Here is a 27,573-nt window from a genome sequence, read left to right on the forward strand (position 1 = left end):
GAGATTTTGACGCTGACACATGTATCAAAGAAGTATAACCAGTTCTTGAGTTGGTCTAAGAATACATTTTCTTTTGCTGCCCTCTAAAGCTGCTAGATGATCCTAAGAAGACATTGCTTCTTCATACCTAGATAATGATTTTTTAAAAATATTTTTATTAATGATTTACACATATGTAAAAGATAAACAAAATTATATAGAGTGAATTTTTATTTTAATAAAAGTTCAAGTAGAAAAAAAGATTAAAGAAGTAGTTCTTGATCTTTATAGCAGCTAAAAAATCCTTTATCTCTCTTCCCTCTTTAAAGTTATAAAATGGTTCTTTTTTTCACATATTCAACCCTTTTTGATTACCAAATCCATAAATCATCCATTCGAATGATAAATGATTTCTAATATTGTGACTGAATATCTCTGCTTCAAACTTTACTGAGAAATGTTTGTTCCTGATCAATTAGTACTAATTGCTGTTTACTCAGGTGGCTACAGCTGGTTAATTGTGCAATACATTTATTAAATGTCAATTAGATCAATTAAAATGTAAATTAGAGTCAATCCAATTTTGTTCCCTTTTGTAATTGTACCCTGCTAGATTTTGAGAAAAAACACACTACAGAATCTTAAAGTAACTTTATTTTTTTAAAAAACAAATATTTCATTTACAAATAACATTTGAATTAAAGCACAGCGCTACTTCTATGGCAAATAGCTCAAATGGATTCTCATTTCAAAATCCTTACAACTAATTCCCACACCTGGATTTTAGTTACAAGTTATTCATTTTATCCTGAATAAAAACCAGTACTTCAATTAAAAAATAAAATTTGGAATTCATTTTCCATGATAAGTTCAGAAAAGTATTTAATAAACTTAAGGATTTGTGCTTGATGTTTAGGGTATTTAGGGTTTAGGGTTTGAAAGAATGGAGAAATATGTAAAATATAACATATGTTTTATACATCCTGCTGGCAATATTTTGATTTTAGCCCCCGTCTTAAATGCAGCACTGTTAGATACATCCCTTGCTAGATAAAGTACCCACCTTTAATCTTTTCATTCATTTTCAAAATGAAAATAGTTTTTTAAAAAATGTTTCAAAAATTATATGAAAATGTTCTAGTATTTTATCTGAAGGAATTCAGATGTGTCTGGATAAGATGAATTAGGCAGGCTATGCAGATATAAAATCCTCATATTTCAATCATAGATCTCCTAATTAATGTAGAATTATAACAAGTGACTAATTACAAGCCTCTGAAAGCCACCGAGAATCTAGACATAAGAGAACATGTTAGTAAAATAATTCCCCAAATACCAAGTCTTTGTAGCAGATTGATGTTTTTTTAGTGAAAGTCAATAGTCATCTCTTTTGGCATTAAAAAACAACAACAATATTGGGGATAATCTGTGCCCTAATTTGTGTTCTTAGTTTAGGCTCTTGTACTTTGTCTTCTCCTTCGACCATTATACACTGAGTCACCTGATGGAGACAAAAGGAGCAAAAGAATTAATTTATAAAAATCCCAAATGGAGTTATTGTCCTGACATATAAAGGTGCCTCTGCTATTAACCACAATGGTAAAAAGAAGAAACATGACTGTTAGGAATGTAAAATAACAGTTGGGTCAGCAATATATAAACCATGATAGTACTGTAGCTTTAAGTACTGCTGTGATTGGTTGCTGTTACCTCAATCAGCCATAAGAGGGAACCAGAATGACTGTTAGCTCTCTGTCTGTTAGATGCTGATCTCATGCATTCCTAACAGTGATATATCACATACCACACCCATTTAAATTTCCATCCTAACAGACTCAAGAATGTTAAGTCATCAGGTTTGGATTGTGATGTCACACGTTTTGTCATCACATTTGTTACCCACGGCTCACGAATGCTTATGCTAATCTGATTTTCTCTATTATTTGGATCTAATATATGCAGGGGATTTATAGTATAATAGTTATTCCCTATATTGTAGATCTCCGAAGGTTCTGAAAGGAATTGCTCAAACAAAATTAATAATTCAGAGGATTATACATCTCAATTATGATTAAAACTTTTTGACCATAATGCTTCTCTTTGTTTAAAGATAATATACCTTTTTCACCTTTTGGCCCCCTTGGTCCTTGGGGGCCTGGTGGGCCCATTAATCCAGTATCACCTAAAAGAATAAAAGGGGACGGGAATCAAATAACGTAATGAATCTGGGGATTTAAACCGGGACATTTGACAAAAGGATAAAAAGACCTTTGTTAAATCATTTAACAAATTCAAAGATTAACCAATCATAGACTTTCCAATTCCTTGTCCCAAGAACACTCCCAGCCATTTTCTTATGAAGGTATCAAGCAAACTGAAAAATGTTTCATTTGCTTCCCGTTCTGCCTCCAAATTTTCTAGCAGTTTTCAATTATGTAAATCATAAATTACATTATGCATAAGATTATCAGCATTTGATTGATAATACCATGTTTCACTGAAAATATTTTATTTTGACCCCCAAAATAAGCACATATTTTAGTGCATGCATGCAAAAGTCCGATTGGGCTTATTATTCGGAGAGGTCTTATTTTCAGGGAAACAGGATACCTGCCTAACTACAAACAGCCAGAATGAACCAATTTTTAGTATTAGTAAGCAAAAGGTTACTATTTAAACAAAATTAAATACAGGAGAAAATGCTTTCATATTTGTGTAGAATGGGGGTGTCAAAATAGTGCCCTGTGGGCCAGATGCATTACGCATAGGTCACGCCCACCCCAGCTCTGCAAAGGCAAAAAGTGTCACGATGTCACGTGAGTTTGACACCCGTGGTGTAGAAGTTGCTCTACTTTTTGTGCATGTGACTTTGCTTTATTTTTATATTTTTAGTATCAGAAAGAGAACATAAGTGAAGTCTGTTATGGCCAAACCGGTAGTACCTGCAAAGTCAACTAAGTTTACTATATATACTAAACTGAAAGAAATGTTACCATTTTCTCTAAGGGTGAATAAAGTCAAAAGTGAAGGTATTTGTGTGCCAACAGAATTGAGGGCCAAAAGGCCTTCCCAAGAAACAAGCATAAAGTATTGGCACTCTCAAAGAAACTCTTAGGTTTACAGGTGGGAAAACACCTTTATTTTTTCATTCATAGCTTCCGGTAGGTCCTAGCCGTATTGATTAAAAAACAGACTGTCTATCTTGCCTGACTTTCTAACCTGTTGGTTTATTTGAATGGTATAACTTCACTGCACATGAAAGCCAATCTTGTTTTTTAAAGATTGCCATTGAGGCATCTAAATTACCTTTACGGCCTGGGTATCCCATCGGTCCTTGTGGTCCAGGTGGGCCTGGAATGGTTCCATAAGCTGTAGAAAACAATCAAAACCAACATGTCTAGATATCCTGCTTATAAATATAAAATAAGTGCTATTTACGCAAATATTTCAGAAACAAAAGAACTATTATGAGTTAAGTGCCATTAGCCCTTTCAGCCCTTTCTGTTATGCTGAATCAAAGTAAGCTATTCACGTTTTCTCTGATAATGTTTCATATATTGTTTTTAAAAAGGCCCAGAGATCAAACTTATGACAAACTTTTACTTCTACCATTCAGTTATGCTACTCTAGGTACATAGATATTGATATAGATTTAAAAAAAAGAAAAAGAAATAGGAAATGGTATATAAAAGGCTAAAGTAAATTAGAGATTGTTAGTTACCTCTGAAGAAATCCATAAGGTCTGCTGTGATGTTGCCATAGGATGCAAACACTTTGCTAATACCAGGGGGCCCAGGAGGTCCAGGTGGGCCTTGTGTATGATAAGTGAAAATGTCTTGAAGAAGGCCTCGGCCTGGGAAATAAATTGGTTTTTTAATTATTATTATTATTCATTAATTTGTATACTTCCCATTTATGTACGTCTGGGTTGCTGATAAAAAAATATAACATACAATTTTAAAACACTAAGACAGCTTGCATATAGAAACAAATTTTAAGATTTTTCCTAAATGGGGCCAGCCTCAGCTCTAATGGTAATCACACAATGGCAATTTATTTGACAATATAGGTCCTTGTGTGGAAAAATTAGGCCCTTTCTGGGGATAAATTTGTGATGGGACATACAAAAGATGTCCCATTGAATACCTAACATTCAGGATGGGCTATACAGATGTAGATAATTCTGCAGAAGATTTGGGCCCAATATACTCAAGGCTTGTACAATAAAGTGAATTGGACCATGGGGAGAAAAATGGCAATGAATGAGGCTGTTTTAATACAGGGATCCTTGAAATACTACTTAATCAACTGTTGATTCACACCCAGATTTGTAACACATCCAGTCTTGTAAAGAAAGATAACATTAATGAGAACTATCATTGTTCCTCTAAAGAATTACATTTATCTCTTGGTCATAATTTTGAATGCTATTATAAGAGCCTGCACTAAAGTCTCACAGAAAACACACATAGGTGACTTAAAATCTCTACCAAAATATTCAATGTGAGGTTGAATCATTGTTCTCCATGCATGGACGCTAACTGATTGATTGATACACAAAGACACACACAGACACACAGACACACACAATGTAAAGTCTTAATGCAAGGCTTGGTATGTAAAATGCAACATTCTCCCACAAAGTCCACAATTTAGATCCCACACAATGACTTTTGTCCTACTACTATTACTATATTAAGATTTAAAATCTATGCCTATTTAATTTATGTCATGTAAGAAACAGTATTCTTCCACTGTTGGAGCTGGTTGATGTTAGGTCTTGGTTTTCATTTCTTGAGGCACTTATTGCTATATTCTCAATGTGGGATATAATTTGTCCTAACAACCCCATTTATTCGTATCCATCTCATGTATTCATAATCTTGTATGTACTTATATCTATTATCTTATACATGCTTGACAAAACAAACAAACAAATAATTTTATAACATGAACCAAAGATTTTAGCCTTTTGTAGGTTCTATTGAAAAACCATTTGTTGTGTGCTGACTCTTGAAAATAATCCTAACCATAATCTAATCACTCAAATGTGCTGTCATTTGCAGAATTAGCTTTCATCGAGTTTGAGCAAATATTTAGGACAGGTTCCTCAAACCCCCAGGCCGCCGTCCACTACTTGGCCATACCTATTTGGAACCGGGCCGCTCAAGCGGCGCACCCTGCATGTGCACCAGCCTGCCGCTTGCACAAATGGAGCTGCGCATGCATGCCAGCCTGCTGCTCATGTGGCCCAGTTCTCCTCTCACTGCCCCAACCAGGCTACCAAACCGTAAATGTTGAGGACTTAGGGAATTAAGTATTAAGTACAGTACTGAAAACAATCCTAGGCATGGTTGTGAGCATATACTTCTATGGTACTGCTTTACCCCTTCATTGCATTGGTTTTACTGCTATTCAGAAATGGATTATGTGCTGAGCATTTTCCAAAAATGCTTTCTATGAAATCAGAGATGAGCAACATTTGAGGGGGATGGGTAGCCACAATTAAGCATCCCAATCTTTTGAAGAAAGCCATTTGGTGTTTCTGTGACATCATTTGGAAGAAGTATGGCTAAATATTTCCAATCCTATTTTAGGTGTATCAGGTCTCCCAGGTGTAAACTATTCCCAGTCCCATCTTTAAAAATCATTCCTGAAAGGCAAAAATCATGTTGCTAAAATCCGGCTCTTCAACACCAACCACCAAACACCATTTCTATAGTAGAAACTCTGAGTGCTGGGGAATTGCTAAAGGAGTGCTGGGGGGTGGGGGTTTCATGCAGCCACAGGCTACTGATCCTGAATTAAATATTCAGGGTAGCATGGATTTTTTTTAAGGCCCAAATTTAGTGCAGCAATAAGAGGCCTATGAACCGCATGTGATTTGCAGGCCCAATTCATGCCTTCAGATATGATTTCCAGTATTTTAAGCAGCTCCCCGCCCCTGAAAAACAGTGGACAAAATGGTTAATTAATCTGCAAGGTTCAATATACACACCATTTGATCCCCCAAACTTTACAAAAGGACAACAAAAAATGAAAATTTTGGGATCACTACATGTAATTTCTGAGTCCATAGCAAAAGAACATTGCCTATCAATGATTCAGTGAGCTTTAGTTATTAATATGTATTATGTTTAAAACTACATCTATTTCCCCAAGTTTGGCACAGATGAAATATGACTATATTGTGTACTTACTCTGTATGTTTTCAGAGACTCTGGATGCTAATTCATTGTAATCCAGTGACCCATCATAGGATCTCATATAAGATCCTTTTTCACCTATTAAACTCATATGGGATCCTTCTCTTCCAAATGTTCCAGCATAAGATTCATCTGCACGTAATCCACCATTGCTTCTGAACAAATTGCTGCTTGATTCTCCTGCGGCTAATGATGCATCATACGATAAGCCAGAACTTGCAGATCTGCCATATGTTCCTTCTGAATTTACAGAACTTCTATAATTTTCAGCCCTAAAGCTGCCATCTCCTCTTGGTCCTGGTGGTCCTGGAGGTCCAGGTGGTCCTCTGATGAAGCTACGTACATCATCACCTACAAATCATACGGTGCATATTAATAGGACTACATCAATTAACATAGATTCTGATGGTCTATGGTTTTGCAGAATTGAGAGGAGAAGCTAAACAACAACAATAAAAACATACAATAGAGATCAGAAGTGAAACAATCTACTATATGCAGTAGATTGCTTATTCTGTAGTGATGGAAAATTGTATTGAATATAAAACATATGGAAAATCCCAGATAATTGGATAACTTCAGATGAATAAGGCCCTGCATCCTTTCTCATAACCTCTTTGTGGCTCTTCTAAATAAGGCCAGATTGGGGGCCCTTCCATATCTTGGAGGGAACCTCTTTCTTTCCAGAAGGCAGGTGCTGCTACAGAGAAGGCCTGCTTCCAGGGTCCTGATAGATGACACTGGATCACAACAGCAAGATTGAGTTGGCCAGGTAGCTGTTATGGGAGACCGGAAATCTCTCAAGTAACCAGGCCCTATACCATGCAATAGTTATAATCTCTGCTGAGGAGACCGTGAATCTGAAACTAAAGTGGAATTGTTGTTTATTTTCTCTATCAAGAATTCAGAGCAATACATACCATTTGTATTGGAAGGTTGTTGCAAATGAAAATCAAGAAGAAAGGTTACTTCTATTATCAAGATCAATGGATGTTTCAAGTGTTGATACTTCAACATTTCAAAACATAAAACTACTTTTTGTGTGTTTCCCTTCATTACTCTAGAAATACTCTCAAGGACTTCTCACATGAAAATAGTAGAGGATTCTTATTCTTTTTTATGAGACAGCTGAAAAAGCATTCCACATGGTGAAATTAAGAATATTTTCTAACTCTGGCCATGCAGAATATATGTCCCTTTGTATGTATGTTATGTTATCTTGAAGGCCACAAAAATAAAGTTTTAATAACCAAATTTAGGATAAATGCAATTGCCACATAAGAATCTAATTTGAAACCCCAAAGGACTCTGAATTCAGTCAGATCATGAACCAGGATGAAGTCCAAATCTTGAATTTTCAAGTGGAGCAAATAAAACTGCAAAAGGAGTATATGCTTACTTGTAAGGTATTGGATCAATTCACTCCTGAACTGGTCACTCCAAACTCCATACTCGGGAGAGATGACACCAGTTCCTGAAAAACCAGGTGGTCCTGGGAGGCCTCGGGGGCCTGGTGGTCCAGGGGGACCAGCACCCAAGGAATATCCCATACCTTGAAGGGAAAAGAAAACACTATTTAATTAAAAAAGAGGCTTTTTATTTTTTACAGGAGTTAGGATGAGGTTTATTTAAGACAAGCAATTAAAGTTTTAAATTTAGCTCCCATATCTGTGTTCTGGTTCTCTCTTTCCCATGCTATGTCATGTACTTTAAAACCACAGTCATAAAGACAATAACTCTAAAATAAATTTCACTGTATTGTGGAATTTATTATATACAGTGATATCTCAGTACCCACCGTTAATTAGTTCTGGGAGGCACAATGTGTACCAAAAATGATGAGTACCAAACAAATTTTCTCATAAGGAATAATGTAAAGAAATTTAATGTATTCCCAAACCAAAGACAGCACACTTTTTAAGGCTATATATTAAAAGATAGGATGGTATATCATTGCTTCTACATCAGAAATAAACTAAAAATTAATAAATGCTTAGTTTAAGTATAATAAAAACTTCATTTTACCTTACTGATGAGAAAAACACACAAAAGTACACAAAATGAACATAGAAGCTAAGTCTGCAAGAGGATGTGCACAGGGCAAGATTAACACTTCACCCTTTGTTTCAGCTGGAAAGGGTAGCAAGTCATGAGGCAATCGACACTGACAAATTCTACTTATGCATTGAGTATCAAACAATTGACAAGTACCGGGACAAAATGTTCATGTCAAAATGAATTATCAAATTCAATGAGTTTCAAAGCAATTGAGTACTGATTGAGGTACCAAAGTACTATGACATCAATCATATTCTGGATTATGTCCTACTGAACTCAATGAATTTACTTCTGAGTAGGCAAATATACCATGCTTTTCCAAACTTATTGCCTTAATTTTAATCAGATATTAAACAGGGATTTCTTCACAATAATGTTATCAGAATGTGATTTTTATATAAATATTTGCTAAAAAGGTATTGAGGACTTTGGTGTAGTGGGTAAGGCAGGCTAGACACTGGAAGACAGTGAGTTCTAGACATAAAACAGCTGATGGGCTAGTCATTATTTTTGAGCTCCTGGAAGTAGGCAAAGGTAAATTACTTCTGAAATCGTGCCTAGAAAATTGGAGGGACTAGTCCAGATAGTTTCTAAAAGTCAAAAACTAACTGGAAAGCACATACACAAAAGGATTTTTTCCTTAAACAATATCACAACATTTTTAATACTGATTTCATTTTTTAAAATTATCTTGAAATATTTTGATTCAGTTTGGAGGTGATAAGGAAAATCACGATGAGGTTCTACTAGTTCCATCTAAGCACAATTTCTAGGGAGGGGGGAATCAATTATCACTTGAAATAATAATAACATGGAATATTAGTGTATGCCATGACAGTCTTTTTTAGAAAGTTAGATCTGCCCTAAAACACACATCAATGTAGTTCTGTTAGCAGTTTTTACCTTTTTAAAAATGTAAGTGAAACCCAAGTAGACTTTCTGACTGATTCATCCACTGTGCTATTTGGTCATTTTAACCATTCAAATTCTGTGCTATCACCATCCCTACATTATCTGATCTGCCCTGTAAAGTTACAGAAAATTTTCCTCTTCAGGAGCCTTATCTCATATCATCTAAATTCAGCATTTTTCAAATTTGACAACTTTTAAGATGGGTAGACTTCAGCTTCCAGAATTCCCTCAGCGAATTTTAATTCTTTCTCTTTTAATTCTTTTGAATCAGAAGTACTGATCTGATGGACCACATTGAACCCGAGAATTCAAAATCTTGATTTCAAAAACACTAGTGCAACTTCTAGAATTTTCTGGCTGGGGAATTTTAGACGTTAAGTCCATACATCTTAAAGTTGCCAATTTGGAAAAAACCGATCTAGCCAACCAAACAGCGAGTATCAACTTCTCTTACTTTGTAGATATGTGGAGATATCCTCTGCAGTAAGGGTGGAAACAGAGCTACCTGATCTTCCTGGGGGGCCTGGAGGCCCAGGTGGCCCCACAATGCCTCTGAACTCTGAATCTGAAATTATAAAGGAAACAAATAAATAATACTAGTACCTGATTTACTGCTTTTCCTGCTATCTTCTCCAGCCCACATATAAGCACACTACTTCATACTCATTTACATATCTACCAGGGCAAAATCACTGGTGCCTAGAGATAAAAACACCCATCTATAGTCCCATTCAATTATCGAACTATAGGGTAAGGGATAGACACACTTTTGCTGTGTTTATTTTTTTAAAGGGGAATGGTCTTAATAATGATGGTAAAAAATGAATAAAGCTGTCTCATACACAAATGGGACTTTTCATTTTTTAAAAAATTGTTGTTGTTTTTTGCTGCTTTATAGTTAGAGATTATTTTAGCACCTATACCATAGTAGTTGTGTTTCTGATGCCAACTTGTAGAACTCTTCTGCCAATTTGGGCCACTGTGCCAACAAAATTAAGTAGTCTGATCAGAAAGGTTTTGGAGTTTTTCATTTATGGAAGTGAGGATAGAACAGAAGAATCAACTACATCTACTACATGGTGAATATTTTAGGACTTCACATTCAAGAACTGGTCCTGAGGTTATGCAGCCTTTAATTATGTATACCATGCTGGAAATGCCATATCTGATAGAAGTTTTATAGTTCATTCACATATGTCCTTGTGCTGTTCCCATTTTCCACTTTCAAGTGAGAAATAGGCTTAAATACTTCACTTATTCTCTGGCAATATTTTATATAGCTATGAGATGGAGCGGAATTTTCTGCTGCCTGCTTCAATTACAATAACAGAAACCTAGATGTTTGAAATGTAGAGAAAGAATCCAAGATGGCAAATTCAAGGTGGGTGATAATGGACCTGTAATTATTGTAAAGAAATTGAGAGAGGAAACCTTAATATGCAGGTCCTTCAGCTGTTCAACTATGATGACTTTTTTAGGATGGTATGATAGGATGACAAGGCTCACCTTGAAGCAAAGTTAAGATATCACCATAAGTTGTTCCTGGTGAACCAGGAGGACCAGGTGGTCCAGGAAGTCCAATAGTAGTTCCAGAACCTAAAAAAATTAATGAAAGTTGAGCTATGAAATTATGTAAGAAAACTGGAAAGAACCATGTTATATATTTCCTCAGAAAATATATGCATCTAATGTTCATATTGATTTAATCATAGAGTATCGACAAAAGGTACAAATTAGTTTCAGGAGCATCTTATTCTTACAAAAAATGATTTGGCTAAAAAAGCTTTCACATCAGACTTTAATGATACTGAAATGGTTATAGGAATAAACTAAAATCTCAAATCCTCTTAACAATTTCCTACAACCCAGCTATTCTATTTTTGCAGGAATTAGGTTTCTCTAGTCTAATGAAAAGAGGACTAGGGATGACACGATCACAGTGTTCCAATATTTGAGGGGCTGCCACAAAGAAGAAGGGGTCAACCTATTTTCCAAAACACCAGAAGGCAAGAAAAAAAAACAATGGATGGAAATTAATCAAGGAGAGAAGCAACCTACAATTAAGCAGAAATTTCCTAACAATGAGAACAATGAACCAATGGAACCAATGGCTTGTTTTCAGAACTTGTGGCTGGTCCACAGTGGTGGGTTCCTACTGGTTCAGACCGGGAATATTAGAAACTAACTCAAAATAGTTTCCACAATGTTGGCTACAGTAGGACAACTTCATTATAGTGAGAGAAACTGATGCCATAACAGATATAGGGCAGCAACAATTGGTTAAGATATTATTACATTCCTACAGAGTATCTGGCAATCGACTTTTCTAATGGAGTTACAATGAACAGTACAGAGCATTCAATTTATCTTTCATGGTGTATCATTGAGAAATTCACCTATGCAATGGAATCGCTATGCTTACTTATAAAGCTTGTTATAAAAGAAGACATTACTTGTCATGTAGCTGATAACACGTCTTGTTAACTCATCATAGTCCATTGACAAAGCTAAGCTATCTCCTCCAACTCCAGGTGGCCCAGGGGGACCTGGGGGACCTCGAGGTCCAGTAAGGTATGATCGAATGTCCTCTCCTAAGGAATGGATTAAAAAAAAGGCAATGTTTATTTTTCTGAATTTTTAGTCTTTCCCAAACCAGCAATATTTCTGGGTAGCTTCCAAGCCATTTTTAACATACTTTATATTTTTCAACTTCTAGAAATGTTTTCTCCAATGATTCTAGTTTTATTAGTTAGGACTAATTAGTTATACATAAGGTACCTTGATGTTCAAAGGAATGTGAAACATGATGTTCCCTTAAACTTAATAAATACAGTATGTTTAATTTTGTTTCTCATATATCCAACATTTGTATGTATTTCCTGTTCTCTTCCTTGAAAATTTGGTGAATACTCTAACTTCCATTTTACTGAATTTTGCTGAACCAAATAAAAGTTATTTGTGTGAGCTCAACATCCATTTGGAGACTATTTCATGCTGCAGTAATTAATACCACAGAGTTTAAAAGGAGACATATGTACTTATTTAAAATAAAACATGGCATGAATAACTAGTCTTAGAGTATTTACTTACTCTGCAGCATGGCAAGAAGATTTTCATAAGACAGTGATGAGGAGAATGAAGAGAGAGAAGATGAAGAACTGGAAGCTGGAGAAAGGAAAAATGTTCAAAAACAGAAATTGTAAATTCACAAAGAAACCAAAACACAGTACAATTATTTCCAACATATAACAAAGAAAGCAGATGATGATGAGAAAACAGGTCCTCAAATATCTGATAGAAGTGCATCAGTGTGGTAAACAATCTATTCAACACATTAAAATTATTTCCTATTCCTGATAAATTTACACTGTACAGAAAGGACACTGTTGGGATTCAATTATAGGCATTAAAAAGAAGCAAGCCACCCAACTTCAGTGTGGTAGCAGTGCCCAAATAATTTATATATCCCAGACAGGTCAGTTCTGTATTTTCATGTGCAAATATGAAGAATAACTAAAGAAATGGAAACTCAGTATAAAAAAAATATGGGCCTTACTGGATAGGTAGCTCATAACACGACGGGCCAATTCACCATAGTCCAAAGATTCACCACCAATGGTGATTCCTGGAGATCCTGGAGGACCAGGTGGGCCTTGTGGTCCAATCAGGTAACGGCCAATACTATCACCTAATAAATGTTAAAAAACCAAAGTTAAATCACTACAGAGATGAATTAGTGCCATGATCTCAAGGTTCTCTTAGAAATATATCAGCATAATCTAGGGAAATTCTAAAGATAATTTTCCACAGCATTCTTATATAATTAGCCGCTACCTCATATTCAAGAAATACCTGGCTAGAGCATTTAGGAATCCAGATTCTAAGTTCCTAACATGCTATTTTCACTTATGCCTTATGTAGCATATAAGTGCAGCTCATCTTTCTTCAACATGAGGCCGTTTATTGTTAAACTGATCCAACTCTGATTATTAGCCATGCCAAATGGGTGTCTGCAGACATCTGTGAGATACCGAAGTGTTGTGGCCCAGCCGGTGCCGCTGCCACCAGACTCCGACAGCGAGGTGTCCTCTGAGTTGGCTCAAGAGGAGGTGGGGGACCCTGGACAGGGTTCCGACGCTGAGCAGGGCGCAGAGAGGCTGGTTGGCCACCAGGGGGCGCCTGAGGCATGGAGCAGTGGTGAAAGCCAAAGGAAGGGGGCTCCTGATGTCATGCCTTGGAGCAGTGGGGAGGAGTCACAGGACAGTGAGTCAGACAGCAGTGAGCTATTAGATGCTCGTTACCGACGTGCTACCCGGCGTAAGGAGCAATTGAGCAATTACCGGAGGTAATGGCTCTCAGCTGCTGATCATTAGACTCCTCTCCAGACTATAAAGGGACTGCTTGTGGACACACCCTTTGCAGGAATCAACTGATCATTGGAGTTGGAGAAGCTCAGATCTGTGTCGTACTTTGGCAGGCTGGATTGTTGCTAAAGGTTTTACCTGGATTACTGTCAATCTGTTCCCTGGACCTTGGCTGCTAAGGTGATTATCTGGAGCTTGGTAGCTGGATTGCTGCCAAGGGGTGTCGTTGTAGCTGGATTGCTGCCCAGAGTGCTATCTTGACCTTGGCAGGCTGGATTGCTGCCAAGGTGGAACCTGTATGTCAATAAACATCTTTGAAGAGACTTTGTGTCGGAGTGTCTTGGTATACAAGAGGAGGGGGTCAGAACAGATTGATTCCTGCCCCAAACAAAACTCCATTAAGTTGCAATGGAGCACCTACAAGCTGAGACGGCCCAGTTGGCTCAACTGATTGCTTTGCTGGCTGGTCAGGTCTCTCAGCTCCAGGGGCTTGCAAACCCCCTCCAGCCAAGGAGGAAATGTTCAGTGGCTACACCAGACAAGTTTGATGGCAAACAAGCAATGTTTGCAGCGTTCCTGGGCCAATGCCAGCTGTTTATCAGCTTGAGAGCAGAGGACTTTCCCACTGACCGGACGAAGGTGGGATTTATCATCAGCTTGCTCTCAGGCACAGCAGCGAGGTGGGCCACTCCATTGCTCTCCCAACCGAGCCCCCTGCTGGACGATTTTCAGGGTTTTTGTAACCATCTCCGGCTGATGTTTGAAGATCCCATTAAGGGGGAAACAGCCACCAGACTCCTGAAAGAGTTGCACCAAGGGCGTGGTTCTTTGCAGGATTATGTCAGCGAATTCCGGCTGCTTAGTCAGGACTCTGCTTGGAATGAGCCAGCCCTTAGGGACACTTTCCAGGATGGCCTATCAGATGGCCTGCAGGACGATCTTGTGAGGGTGGACAGGCCTCCAACGTTCGACGCGTTGGTTTATTTGTGCCTCCGGATAGACGCCCGGCTGCAGAGGCGGAGGCCTCGCCGCGTGTCCCAGGAGACCAGTAGGGTGCTGGTCCCTCATGAGACTGCAGTTGCACGGGAGGAGCCCGTGGAGTTGGGTGCCGCCAAACCCCGCTTGTTGCGCACGGAGATGGACAGACGGCATGCAGGGGGGTTGTGTTTCTACTGTGGGGATTTTGGACACTTGGCTTTGGTTTGCCCCAAAAAGGGTAGGGGGGCTGTGCGGACTGCGGCCTCCCCTCAGCAACGTGTTGGGAAACGGGCGGGGCCCAATCTGAGGGAGACTTCAGGTCGGGCACAGGCCGGAACAGAGGCGGAGGGGCCTCCACGACATCTGATTCTTGCAGAGCACATTCTCTTGTCGGGTAGTCCGCAGGGAATTCCAGCCCATGCCTTGGTCGATTCCGGGGCTACCACGAATTTTATGGATGCAGCGTTTGTCACGAAATATCACGTCCCTCTGTGCCCGGTAGACCCTCCGATGAGAGTGGAGACCATTGACGGCCGGGTGCTTCTGTCTGGGCCCATCAAGAACGCCACGCAGCCTTTGTGCCTGATCCTCGGGGAGCATGAGGAGGCCATTCAATTTTACGTGGCTTCGGGTCTGCATTTCCCCGTGGTGTTGGGCTTGGCTTGGCTGCGGGCGCACGATCCCCAGATCCACTGGTCGCAGAACCGCATCTCGTTCCCGTCCTTGCAATGCATGGACCATACCCGTCATGTTTGCGCGGCTCAGGTGCCCAGTTCGGCTGAGGTGACAGTGCCGCCGGATTTAGCGGAGTTCGCGGACGTGTTTAGTGAGCAGGAGGCGGATCAACTGCCACCGCACCGGCCTTATGACTGTCCCATTGACCTGGTACCTGATGCGAAACTCCCGACGGGCCGCCTATACTCCATGTCTGAACCGGAGTTGGCCGCATTGCGGGACTTCCTTGACAAGAACCTGGCCCGGGGTTTTATCCGGCCTTCGTCTTCACCCTTGTCTGCCCCGGTTTTGTTCGGCAAAAAGAAGACCGGGGATCTAAGACTTTGTTGCGATTACCGGCGCTTGAACGCCATCACGATCCGTAATCGCTACCCGTTGCCTCTGATTCCCGAGTTGTTGGAGCGGCTCCGGGACGCCGTGGTGTTTACAAAACTGGACTTACGTGGAGCTTACAATCTGGTTCAAGTCAGGGCGGGGGACGAATGGAAGACAGTTTTTGGCACCCGATACGGACATTTTGAGTATACGGTCATGCCGTTCGGGTTGACCAATGCCCCAGCTGTCTTCCAACATTTTATGAACGATATCTTTCGGGACCTTTTGGATCAGTTTGTCGTCATCTACCTGGACGACATCTCGATCTACTCTACGTCTCGGAAGGATCATCAACAGCACTTGCGTCAGGTCTTGCAGCGCCTTCGAAAGCATCGCTTGTTTGCCAAGCTGGAGAAGTGTCAGTTCTGGCAGACCACCATCGAGTTCCTGGGGCACCGTATATCCCCTGAAGGAATTGCGATGGAGCCAGGCAAGGTGGAGGCATTACGAAGTTGGCAATCTCCTCGACGGATGAAAGACGTTCAGAGACTCCTCGGGTTTGCCAACTACTACCAGTCCTTCATCCCCGGCTTTGCTTTCTTGACAGCGCCCCTCACTCGGCTCCTGCAAAAGAAAGTGCCGTTTCACTGGGGGTCCACGGAACAACAAGCGTTCGTGGCCTTGAAGCGCGCTTTTACAAAGGAGCCGATCTTGAAACACCCTGATCCCCATCGCCCCTTTGTAGTCGAGGCGGATGCGTCCGACATCGCGGTGGGGGCGGTGTTATTGCAGGCTCACGCCCCTGATGGCATCCTTTTCCCTTGCGCCTATTACTCTCGGAAACTCAATCCTTCCGAGCGCAATTATACCATCTGGGAGAAGGAGTTGCTGGCTATCAAGGCGGCGTTCGAAGCCTGGCGACATCACCTGGAGGGGGCCAGGCATCAGGTCGAAGTCCGGACAGACCATCGGAATCTGGAATTTTTGACAACAGCGCGGAAGCTCAATCAGCGCCAGATCCGGTGGTCTCTGTTTTTTGCCCGGTTCCACTTCAAGGTCACGTATATCCCCAGTGCCTTGAACCAGAGGGCGGATGCCCTATCTAGAAAGCCGGAGTACTCAGACCCTGCTGACTCACTGCCCCCCCGGACGGTCCTACCCGTCAAGTCCTTCGCTGCAATCCAGGAACCCGTGGATTTATGGTCGTTGATACGGAATGCGCAGCGAAATGACGAGTGGGTGGAACAACGGTGGGCAGAGGTAGGGCCGACATCCCCGTGGACCTTTGACGAGGACCTTTTGAGGTATCGGGATCGGCTCTACGTGCCTGCAGGACCGCTCCGTGGATTGGTTCTCTCCCAATGTCATGACACTCCAGCAGCGGGACACTTTGGCCTGTTCAAAACGTTGCACCTGGTTTCCCGTACGTTTTGGTGGCCTCGCCTGCAACATGACGTGCAGACGTACGTCACGTCATGTGTGCAGTGTCGACAGGCCAAATCAGCGACGGGAGCTCCTCCAGGCTTGCTACAGCCATTGCCGACCCCGGACAGACCCTGGGGAGCCGTGTCCATGGACTTCTTGACGGAACTGCCTCCGTCGTCCGGTTTCACTACGGTCCTAGTGGTGGTGGACATGCTCACCAAGATGGCGCATTTCATCCCCTGCCGGAGATTGCCGACAGCCCGTGCCACAGCCCGCATGTTCATCCAGCACGTGTTCCGGCTGCACGGCCTACCTGACCGGGTCGTCTCCGATCGTGGTACACAATTCACGGCCCAGTTCTGGAAAGGGCTGATGGCCGCTCTTGACGTTCAAGTTTGTCTGTCCTCGGCGCACCATCCCGAAACCGATGGAGGGACGGAGAAGGTGATTGGGATTCTGGAACAATATCTGCGCTGCTTCGTGAACCAGCAGCAGAACAATTGGGCGGAGTACCTCGCCATGGCGGAGTTTGCGTTCAACAACTCGCAGCACTCCTCCACACGGACGACGCCTTTCATGGCGAACGTCGGGTACCACCCTCGTTTTTCCCCTCTCACCCCCGTGGACTCTCCGGTCCCCGTAGCGCAGGATTTCCTCTCTGAGCTTCAGGCGGTTCACCAGATGGTGCGCCGCTACTTGAATCAGGCGAAGGAGGATTACAAGCGGGTGGTGGACAGGTCTCGCCGTGCGGTGCCGGAATTGGCCGTGGGTGATCGCGTGTGGTTGTCCACGCGGCATCTTCCGTCCCACCGGCCTACGAGGAAGTTGGACCACCGGTATCTGGGGCCGTTCCCTGTGGAGGCCGTTATCAATCTGGTGGCCTATCGCCTGACCCTCCCGCGCTCGATGCGAGTACACCCGGTGTTCCATCGCTCGCTCCTGATCCCTGAGCGGTCGGATTGTCCTCTCCGACGTCCCTCTTCGCCCCTGCCGTCGTCGCCTGAGGGGCACGCACAACCATTGCACAGAGTGACCCGGATCTGTGACTCGAGATGGCTCAAGGGTCGGTTCCAGTATTTGGTCGACTGGGCGGACGAGGACTCGGACGGGGGGACCTGGACCGATGCGACGGCTGTGCATGCTCCAGCTTTGGTGCGGGCCTATCATGGACAATTTCCCTCCCGACCGCATCCCAAGCGTCAGGCCCGGGGGAAGGGCCCTGCGGTGAGGGATAGTGTTGTGGCCCAGCCGGTGCCGCTGCCACCAGACTCCGACAGCGAGGTGTCCTCTGAGTCGGCTCAAGAGGAGGTGGGGGACCCTGGACAGGGTTCCGACGCTGAGCAGGGCGCAGAGAGGCTGGTTGGCCACCAGGGGGCGCCTGAGGCATGGAGCAGTGGTGAAAGCCAAAGGAAGGGGGCTCCTGATGTCATGCCTTGGAGCAGTGGGGAGGAGTCACAGGACAGTGAGTCAGACAGCAGTGAGCTATTAGATGCTCGTTACCGACGTGCTACCCGGCGTAAGGAGCAATTGAGCAATTACCGGAGGTAATGGCTCTCAGCTGCTGATCATTAGACTCCTCTCCAGACTATAAAGGGACTGCTTGTGGACACACCCTTTGCAGGAATCAACTGATCATTGGAGTTGGAGAAGCTCAGATCTGTGTCGTACTTTGGCAGGCTGGATTGCTGCTAAAGGTTTTACCTGGATTACTGTCAATCTGTTCCCTGGACCTTGGCTGCTAAGGTGATTATCTGGAGCTTGGTAGCTGGATTGCTGCCAAGGGGTGTCGCTGTAGCTGGATTGCTGCCCAGAGTGCTATCTTGACCTTGGCAGGCTGGATTGCTGCCAAGGTGGAACCTGTATGTCAATAAACATCTTTGAAGAGACTTTGTGTCGGAGTGTCTTGGTATACAAGAGGAGGGGGTCAGAACACCGAAGTAAGAGGAAGATCAATTTATATTTTTCTCACTTACTTGAGAAGAATCATATATCAAGACCAATTAAGTGAATGGATCATTATCCCTGTTGTGCAATGCATGCTGTGGAAAACATTTCTGTACTTTAAGTTATACATATCTCACAGTGAAATCTTGGCAGCTAAGGTATAATCTAGTTGCTAATTAGGAAAGGAAACATGATAAAATGATACTTTAAAACAGAAACTTGAAAACAAATTTTTTTCTTGGTTATTTCTCTCTTCCTTGTCAAAAGAAAACTGGAAACTTACAGGTGGAAAGTGTTGTCTATGAGTTGGAAATTGTGAAAAGCTTTGAGCCATTTCATGCTTTATATTAAATGAAGTGGTAATAAAGGGTGTAAAATTATTTACGGCAACTCTTAGACTTTAGGGATTAAGTCATATTTTTAAAATGTTATTCTCCCTTCCCCATTTAAATTTTCCTTGTAAAGAGCAATTGAAAACAAGAAAGGGTGTTTCTAGTCATATGCTACTCTATCTTTGACAAATAGAATGTTGAGGGTTTTTTTCCTTTTGAAATACAGAGGTGTGGACCATGTTAGATCTAATCTCATCTCATCCTCATTTTCAAACATTGCAGTGCATAATATTGCCACCTCTGATATCATACATATTATATGCAATTTCTGGGTGCCTTCTTTCCAGGCACTATCTGCCCACTGCACACAAGCTAGCCAGAAGAGGATACTCAGGCTAAAGGCATGCAGGAGGTTGGAAGCCAGGGAATGACATTCTCAGGTTTGACCTTCACACTTTAGAAAAGCTTCAGAGGTGGGTTGCTCCCAGATTGGCCCGGATCAGCCGAACCAGTAGTGGTGGCGGCGGGAGGCTCATGCACGAGCGAACCGATAGCAACAGGATTTGAAACCCACCTCTGGACATCTTGCTCCCTGCGGTTGTAAACTATCATTTTTTTATCCTTTAGGAAAGTGGTCAAAATTGCCCTTGAACTCAAGGTGTTAATGTTTGTTTAATTTTATTTATTTATTTATTTATTTCATCAAGCATGAATTAGATAACAGATATAAGTATAGACATGATTATGTATATGTTACGGTGAAAGACCGAAATCTGGTGAATGTCGACATTCACCGGTGAAAGACCGAATATTTCATTACATTGTTTTACATTCGGACCTTCACCGGTGAATGTTGACATTCACACAGTCGCTTGGTGTATGTCCAAAAATACCCTTATCCTCTCGACACCCTTACCCTAATATCTCGGCTCCTCACTTCCTTTTAAGCGTCTTCTTAAGGATCACAGGTTTTTTTAAAAAAACTCCGCGAATAGAAGACGCTTAAAAGGAAGCGAGGAGCCGAGGTATTAGGGTAAGGGGATTAGGGTAAGGGTGTCGAGAGGATAAGGGTAATCCTCTCGACACCCTCACCCTAATCCCCTTACCCTAATACCTCGGCTCCTCGCTTCCTTTTAAGCGTCTTCTTAAGGATCGCAGGTTTTTTTTTAAAAAAACTCCGCGAATAGAAGACGCTTAAAAGGAAGCAAGGAGCCGAGGTATTAGGGTAAGGGGATTAGGGTAAGGGTGTCGAGAGGATTACCCTTATCCTCTCGACACCCTTACCCTAATCCCCTTACCCTAATACCTCGGCTCCTCGCTTCCTTTTAAGCGTCTTCTTAAGGATCGCAGGTTTAAAAAAAAAACACTCCGCGAATAGAAGACGCTTAAAAGGAAGCAAGGAGCCAAGGTATTAGGGTAAGGGTGTCGAGAGGATAAGGGTATTTTTGGACATACACCAAGCGACTGTGTGAATGTCGACATTCACCGGTGAAGGTCCGAATGTAAAACAATGTAATGAAATATTCGGTCTTTCACCGGTGAATGTCGACATTCACCAGATTTCGGTCTTTCACCGTAACATATACATGAAATGAATATGAATACAAGGGAATATTAGGACAGAGAAGGTAGGCATGCTGGTGTCCTTATGCACGCCCCTTAAAGACCTCTTAGGAATGGGGTGAGGTCACCAGTAGACAGTCTAAGGTTAAAGTTTAGGGTGTTTATACTCACTCTGTAGGTAATCAGCGACATACTGTTGGATCTCTTGCATTGAGCTAATTCCAATCCCTGGAGCTCCAGGAGGGCCTGGAGGACCTGGAGGGCCCTGAGAAATTCTGGATCCAGCTGTAAAAAAAAGTTACTTTACTTATAATAACTTTTGAACAGTGGTGAGTTCCAGATCCCGGTACAACTGGTATGTTGTAACGGGGCCGGGCATCCACCACATGCACATGCGCAGCGCGCGCATGCGTATTTACTGCCCACGATGCTCCAGCTGCTCGGCGGAGCATCACACAGGTGCCGTACCCTCCATGCGCATGCACGGAAGCCCCGATTGGCTCAAATACCAGTAAGGAGGACAGGCGGGCAGATGGGCCCTCCGGAGCACCATACTGGAACGGTACCTGGTGCTCCCAGCAGGCACCGGTACGCCTATACTGGGGCATACCGGTCATATCCCACCACTGCTTTTGAAGTTCTCCTTATTGGATTTCCCCCACTCCCTCCACACCCATCTTTTAATTCATATTTCTGTACTTTCATTATTTTTATTGTTTCATTGTCATATTTACATTTTTATAATTATATGTCTGCTGTTGTAAGCTGCCCAGAATAGACCCACAACGCAATGGGCAGCAAATAAATTTAATAATAAACAATAAAAATACATTTCCCCTACCCACCCTATCTAAAGTTCTCATGGAAATAAAGGGACAAAAAGAAAACATTCACAGGGAAAAGATTTGGGCATGTTGGTGCGCCAGTGGAGAGCATCAGCCCTTTGCTCCTCTTCCTGGTTGATCTGAATGTGATCAATTACATAAAGAAAATCTAGGTCTGATTTGCAATGTTTATTTGAGCACAGACTTTCTTCCACCCATGCCAGTAAGAACATACTCATGAATTTGAATCTCTAATTCTAGTGCTTATTCAGTTCACTTCTGGACAAGAGTTTTCTACACAGCAAGCTGTTTTTTCTGAGCTTCCAAAAGTGTTTCAATTTTATTACAGCTATTGTGCTACTGTAAAACAGCCCCACCTCTATTTAAAAGGCATGATAAATTAAGAATATGACTAATCAGGGTAGTTCACTTTCAGGATAGTTTTTCCTGGTACCGATGTATGGAGCTATTATTCACCTACAAAGTTCTCAGAGAAATTAAACTCCAATTATATTTACCCTTGCAGAATCTCTTATCATTGTAGCAAATGTGTATATACTAAATAAAATAGGGTTCCTTACCTCCACCAGGGATTCCAGGGGCTCCTGGTACACCTGCCTCACCTAAAAAAATTAATGAGAAGAATAAAATGGCCCATTATGTAACTCACCCTTTGTTTATATAACACTATTACTGTTCAGCAGGATAGAACAATTTTTATTGCCTTATTGAGGGATAGGAGCCAAATGAGAATCTAAAATTATTGATATCATTTTAAACATTATTTTTTTAAAAACTTCAGTCAACTTCGAATGAGAATACCCACACAGTACCAGAAGCACCAGGCTCTACCATTTGACATTCAAGACCCTGATAAAGTGGTCTGTGGGAAGAACTGCCTCTCTTTGCACAAACCTTTGTCTCCTTTAGGTCCAGGTGATCCAGGACGTCCAGGTGGTCCTTGGACAGAAATTCCAGAACCTGCTAAAAAAGATGGGAAAGAATCAGAGAAAACTGAAGGGGAACTGGGACTAAGAGAATAAAGGCATATAGGTCATTGCATCATTATGTCATACACCTCAAATGTTTTAGGTAAAGCTCACATTTGGAAAGATATACCTCCTCCAACCCAGGTATTCCCCTAAAGGTGACCGAACGGGCTTATTTCCTTATTGACTATACACCAACACCTACCAACATAGAATTGCCAATATAAAATATGCTAGATTCCTTGACCTAATGTTTATCTTGAAATTGGCTCTGTTAAGTCAAAGTGACTCACTATTATTCTGAGTACAGTAGCCATGTAAAGGACTGCGTTATAAAATCCTGATAAGGAAGGAACATAATGTGGACTCACCTTGAACAGAGGCTCCTGGGAGACCTGGCTGACCTTGTTCACCTATGAGAAAGTTGAACAATCAGGACAAGGACTATATTACTGCCTTTTCATACCATCCAATGAACAAACCTCTCATTTTTATTACCTTTGAATCCTCGTGGGCCAGGCAACCCTGCAAATAAAAAGCTCTATTAGACTCGCAATGCTTATGCAGCGGGCACTCACTTGGGATTTCTTTGGCTAACGTCACTGCTATTGGCACAGATACTCCTCATCAGTTTCCATTTCCATTCTTTTTGTTGGTACGGATGCTGCTTAAGGCAGTGTGGTTTCCAGAGCCGACATATTCTCTGATGCCTGTATTTACGCATGAAGATTCATGTACTAATGACGCCTGCCAAGTGGCATGACATTAAATCTAGATAAGAATCTGATTCTACCAGCCTATCGAACAGTAGTAGTAAACTGAGTAGCTGCCAATAACCTGAGAAGAAACCTGTCTGAGGGAAAGGAAGGGATAACATCTTTGATGACAGGGAAAGGCTGAATTATTTTATAGGGCGCAGCCTCACTGCAAGCTATAACATATCCTCAGAACAACTTCTGAAGTTTAACATCTAGGTGTACTGTATGCTGCATGTGAAATAAATCACAAAAAATGTATTTAAAGAATATTAAGAATGGCTGGTCCTGTTTCACTGGACATGTGATGTACACTTAGATTTAAGGGAGCATCTGCTATCTGTCAACTTCCAAACAGTTCAGGTCTGCCATAGCCATTTTTCCATTTCTCAGATTGCCGCACAGTCTAGAATATCAGGCCAGACAACAACAACCGATCATCTTGTGGAACCATGGTCATCTCAACTGGTGCTGGCCAGAGACTGAGGGGAGTTGCCAAGGAGATGCCAGAACACCTAATTGGACAATCTGACCTGTGACCATGAGGGAGGGAATTATCTTTTCTTTAATTATACTGAAACCATGGGAAATATTTAGAGCTGGTTTTACTTTCATTCATGCTTATAAATGATGTACTCAGTAAAACAGTTCTTTGAGAAAGCTGAAAGTCTTGGAGTGCTGAATTGGTTGGGTTCATTACTCGGAATCTTGACATCATTGTCACTTCTTCCTTCCTTCCTTCCTTCCTTCCTTCCTTCCTTCCTTCCTTCCTTCCTTCCTTCCTTCCTTCCCTCCCTCCCTCCCTCCCTCCCGTCCATCCATCCAGTTTTACATTGATCTCTTGTTTCTCAGGCTATAACTCAGCTCTACTTTGCTGTAGCTTTGGCAACTTTGCAGCACCGGCTTTCCCGGTCTAATCATTTTCTACACTCAAAAGCAGATTTCAAATTACTCACCTTGATCTCCTTTTGGACCTGGAGGACCAGGGGGTCCTGGTGGGCCAGCAAAGAAAGTTTCTGTAGTAAAAGAACATCATTATTATTTTCAGCAACAACCAAGACACCTTAACAGATACAGGCACAGAATCCTGGGCTTTCTCTATTGATCAGAAGGCTCTCTTCTTAACGTAAAGTTTGTCTTACTCATGTCGAAGCACTTATAATATTTGCTTCAGGATTGTAGGGAACAGGAACTTCAAAATCAAATGAAAATAGCTACCTGATGTGGGAACAAAAGAACCTGGTCTCCCTGGTGGGCCTGGTAAGCCTTCTCCTAAGTAACAGAAATATTATGTATTAGTGCTAATTACTACATACACCTCTATGAAAGAGCATTCAAGTTATTTTTATAGGAAGCGCAATAAGATATGACTGTTTTGCAGCAGCTCAGGAAGCATTTAAGCACACCTGGCTCTGTGGTTTGGGGGTTCACATTATGCTTCCTTCATTACTTTTTGATCACAGACTTCATTAATCGATTCCACTGCAACTAGAGCAGAGAAAGCATCTATTGTGTGCTTATGATATATTATGAATTGATTGGAATTTGTCTTCGAAGACAGCACATTTGATGAAAACATGATGAATGTGTTGATTCTGTGAAAATAATTTTTTACCTGCTGGGCCACGCGGCCCTGGTGGGCCCTCAACAGAGGCACCTGTTAAATGGAGAAAAAACCCAATTACCTTGGATTCAGATAGTACTGCACTACAGTATGGTATGCTGGTTTAACAGCGGTGGATAGGAAGGCACTACAGAGAGTGATCAATTTGGCACAAGAAGCCACTGGTTGCCCTCTAACACCACTGGATAACATCGCCAGGTCTCACTGCTTTAGCAGAGTAAAGAAAATACTCAGAGATGATTCACATCTCTTGGTCAGTGTCTCTTCGCACCTCTACCATTGGGCAGAAGACATCAAAGCCTAGCCAGCCGAACAATTTGGTTTAAAAATAGTTTCTGTCCTTGGGCTGTCAGAGGCTTAAACACAACCACAATCAGAAATGTATGACTAATTTTTCTTTCTTTTTCTTTTTTCTTTTCTCCTAATTACCATTTGGATTATTCTTTATACTATTTATGTTGTTTGTATTTGTTGTCATGAATTGCACCAGTGGGCTAAAACCAATTTGTATTTATTTTGTACAATGACAATAAAGGCTACACTGTGCTATGCTGTGCTATGCTACGCTATGCTGTGCTGTGCTATGCTATGCTATGCTATTGCTATTGCTATTGCTGTTGCTATTACTATAAAACAGTAACACAGTTATGCCTTGTCTTCTGCAAAGATATTTTGGGATTATAGCAGCTCAACTGTCACTTCTACCAAACAGAATTTTACACACACACACACACACACACATGCCTACAATAAACTACAAATATTAAGGAATAAAGTTTAGGACAACTAGAAAACTTCTAGCTTTGGGTTTTTTCTCAGAAATAGCAACTGAATTTATCTCTAAGATATTAGTGACCATTAATGGAATCTAATGGACCAAGTCCATTAGAGCACTTAAATCATGCTTTATCTTACGATCTAATTCATCTTCTCTTTCAAACATTACGTATCGAAAGTATGTACCTGGGGATCCTGGTGGACCTGGGGGTCCTGGAGGTCCTGGAGGTCCTCTAAGATTTGGCAACGCTAGACAAAAAGGGGGCAAGTAGAATTACTATTTTTCAATGTACAAATTAAATATGAGATGCATTTTAGAGATGAAAACACATTAAAAAAAGAATCAAAGTAATTTCCCCAATCTGGTGGCCCTCAGATGTACTGGCCTACTGCCGCAGCTGTGAACTTTTTATTCTTCCTGAGCAACAGGCACATTCAGTGAAGTACAAATACTAACAGTACAAATTGAGTTTCAGTCATTTATAGTGCAGTATGGAGATTCAGGGGACACGGCAACTTGAATGAAACCAGGAGTGCCTCCGCCACATGTGCTTTGTCAAAATGGTACTATGGTAGTCAGATGTCTTGGTCAGGCAGGCAACATGATCCTCTACAGAACCTGTGGAGGTGGGCAGAGGCAGGACGTGCTTTGCTCTCCAAAGTTTGTAACCATGCCTACAGTTTCCTAAATTGCCAGCTAATGTGAACAATGGGCATGCTGGCTGAAGAAAATAAGGGGTTTAGTTGAACAAATCAAATTAGATAAGCTGAATTAAGAGTATCTCAGATAAAGCTTATTCTCTTTGATCCCGAGACATTTGTTCTTCAGAGTCTGCAGACTTTCATCTCAGCTAGAAGTACCGGTAATACGCATATGAAAATATTGTCAGTTCATCCATACAGTACACTTAACTGATATGCAGTACTTCAAATCATTAAATCATCAATACATTGTTTTGCCAATTGTTTTAGTTTGTGATCTAAGCAATTGATCATGAGGAATAGGAAGAATAGGGAAGAGAATGCCAGATTCTTAATGATCACAGAATCTGGAGAGTCATAGTTAACATCCTAATGGCATAATCCATCTCTATGCTATTCTCAATACTGTTAGAACATTTGTGTCTATCAGGGAAAAAAAAACCTGTTCTACCTTCCAGCGGAGCAACTGCAGGATTAGGGATTTCAACAAAGGTGGTTTCTCCTTGAATGCCTCTCTCACCACGAGGACCTGCATCAGAACATAAAAAATGTCACATTTCTTAATTATCAGAGCTGGGGTTTGCAGGGTCTTAGCAGGGTAAAGCATTTCTCATAAGTGTAATTTGGATTTGTCAAGCTTCCACCTTATCATCTGAGCTCAGAGGGATTTTTAAGGATCCTGACAATCATTTCAGAAAAGTATAGATAGTTTTCATGCTCTATGTCAGCGATAGCGAACCTTTTTTGGCTCGCGTGCCACAAGTGGGGGGAGCGCAGGGGGGTCATGTGTGGGCGTGCTGCACCCATAATGCAATGTGCGATCCCCCCCAGTGCGCATGCGTGCACAACGCACGACCCCCCCATTTTTACATTTTCGCCCTCCCCAGGCCCAAGAGGCTTTATAGGAGCCTGGGGAGGGCGAAAAGAGCCTCCCCCGCCCCCCCGGAGGCCCTCCGGAGGCTTCAGGGACCGTCCGGAGGCTTCCCTGAAGCCTTCGGAGTGCTCAAAAGGATTTTCCGAGCAAACCGGAAGTGACTTCCGGTTTGCTCGGAGGGTGGTTTTAAGCACTCTGAAGACGTCAGGGAAGCCTC

General features: G+C 41.8%; 1 protein-coding gene across 4 annotated transcripts in view; it reads right to left on the bottom strand.

Annotated features, from left to right (window-relative positions):
* Nucleotides 1-615: 615 nt before the first annotated feature.
* Nucleotides 616-27,573, bottom strand: part of COL17A1 (collagen type XVII alpha 1 chain) — a 73,375-nt gene continuing 46,417 nt past the window's right edge. For 3 of the 4 annotated variants that reach the window (XM_081956446.1, XM_081956445.1, XM_081956443.1), the window contains 21 exons: nt 26,934-27,011; nt 25,967-26,029; nt 24,995-25,036; nt 24,598-24,651; nt 24,336-24,395; nt 23,123-23,149; nt 22,996-23,037; nt 22,551-22,619; nt 22,217-22,258; nt 20,983-21,096; nt 12,712-12,843; nt 12,246-12,320; nt 11,609-11,746; nt 10,662-10,751; nt 9,610-9,720; nt 7,585-7,737; nt 6,180-6,536; nt 3,701-3,832; nt 3,286-3,348; nt 2,099-2,161; nt 616-1,480 (listed from right to left, as the gene is read on the bottom strand). In XM_081956446.1, the coding sequence (XP_081812572.1) occupies nt 1,431-1,480; nt 2,099-2,161; nt 3,286-3,348; nt 3,701-3,832; nt 6,180-6,536; nt 7,585-7,737; nt 9,610-9,720; nt 10,662-10,751; nt 11,609-11,746; nt 12,246-12,320; nt 12,712-12,843; nt 20,983-21,096; nt 22,217-22,258; nt 22,551-22,619; nt 22,996-23,037; nt 23,123-23,149; nt 24,336-24,395; nt 24,598-24,651; nt 24,995-25,036; nt 25,967-26,029; nt 26,934-27,011 (1,955 nt within the window). In that variant the 3' untranslated portion in view covers nt 616-1,430. The remainder of the gene's footprint in view (nt 1,481-2,098; nt 2,162-3,285; nt 3,349-3,700; nt 3,833-6,179; nt 6,537-7,584; nt 7,738-9,609; nt 9,721-10,661; nt 10,752-11,608; nt 11,747-12,245; nt 12,321-12,711; nt 12,844-20,982; nt 21,097-22,216; nt 22,259-22,550; nt 22,620-22,995; nt 23,038-23,122; nt 23,150-24,335; nt 24,396-24,597; nt 24,652-24,994; nt 25,037-25,966; nt 26,030-26,933; nt 27,012-27,573) is intronic. The other variant, XM_081956444.1, reaches the window with a different exon arrangement.

This window comes from Natrix helvetica (assembly GCF_964273705.1).
Source record: "Natrix helvetica genome assembly, chromosome: 5".
In the NCBI taxonomy this organism is placed as follows: domain Eukaryota; kingdom Metazoa; phylum Chordata; class Lepidosauria; order Squamata; family Natricidae; genus Natrix; species Natrix helvetica.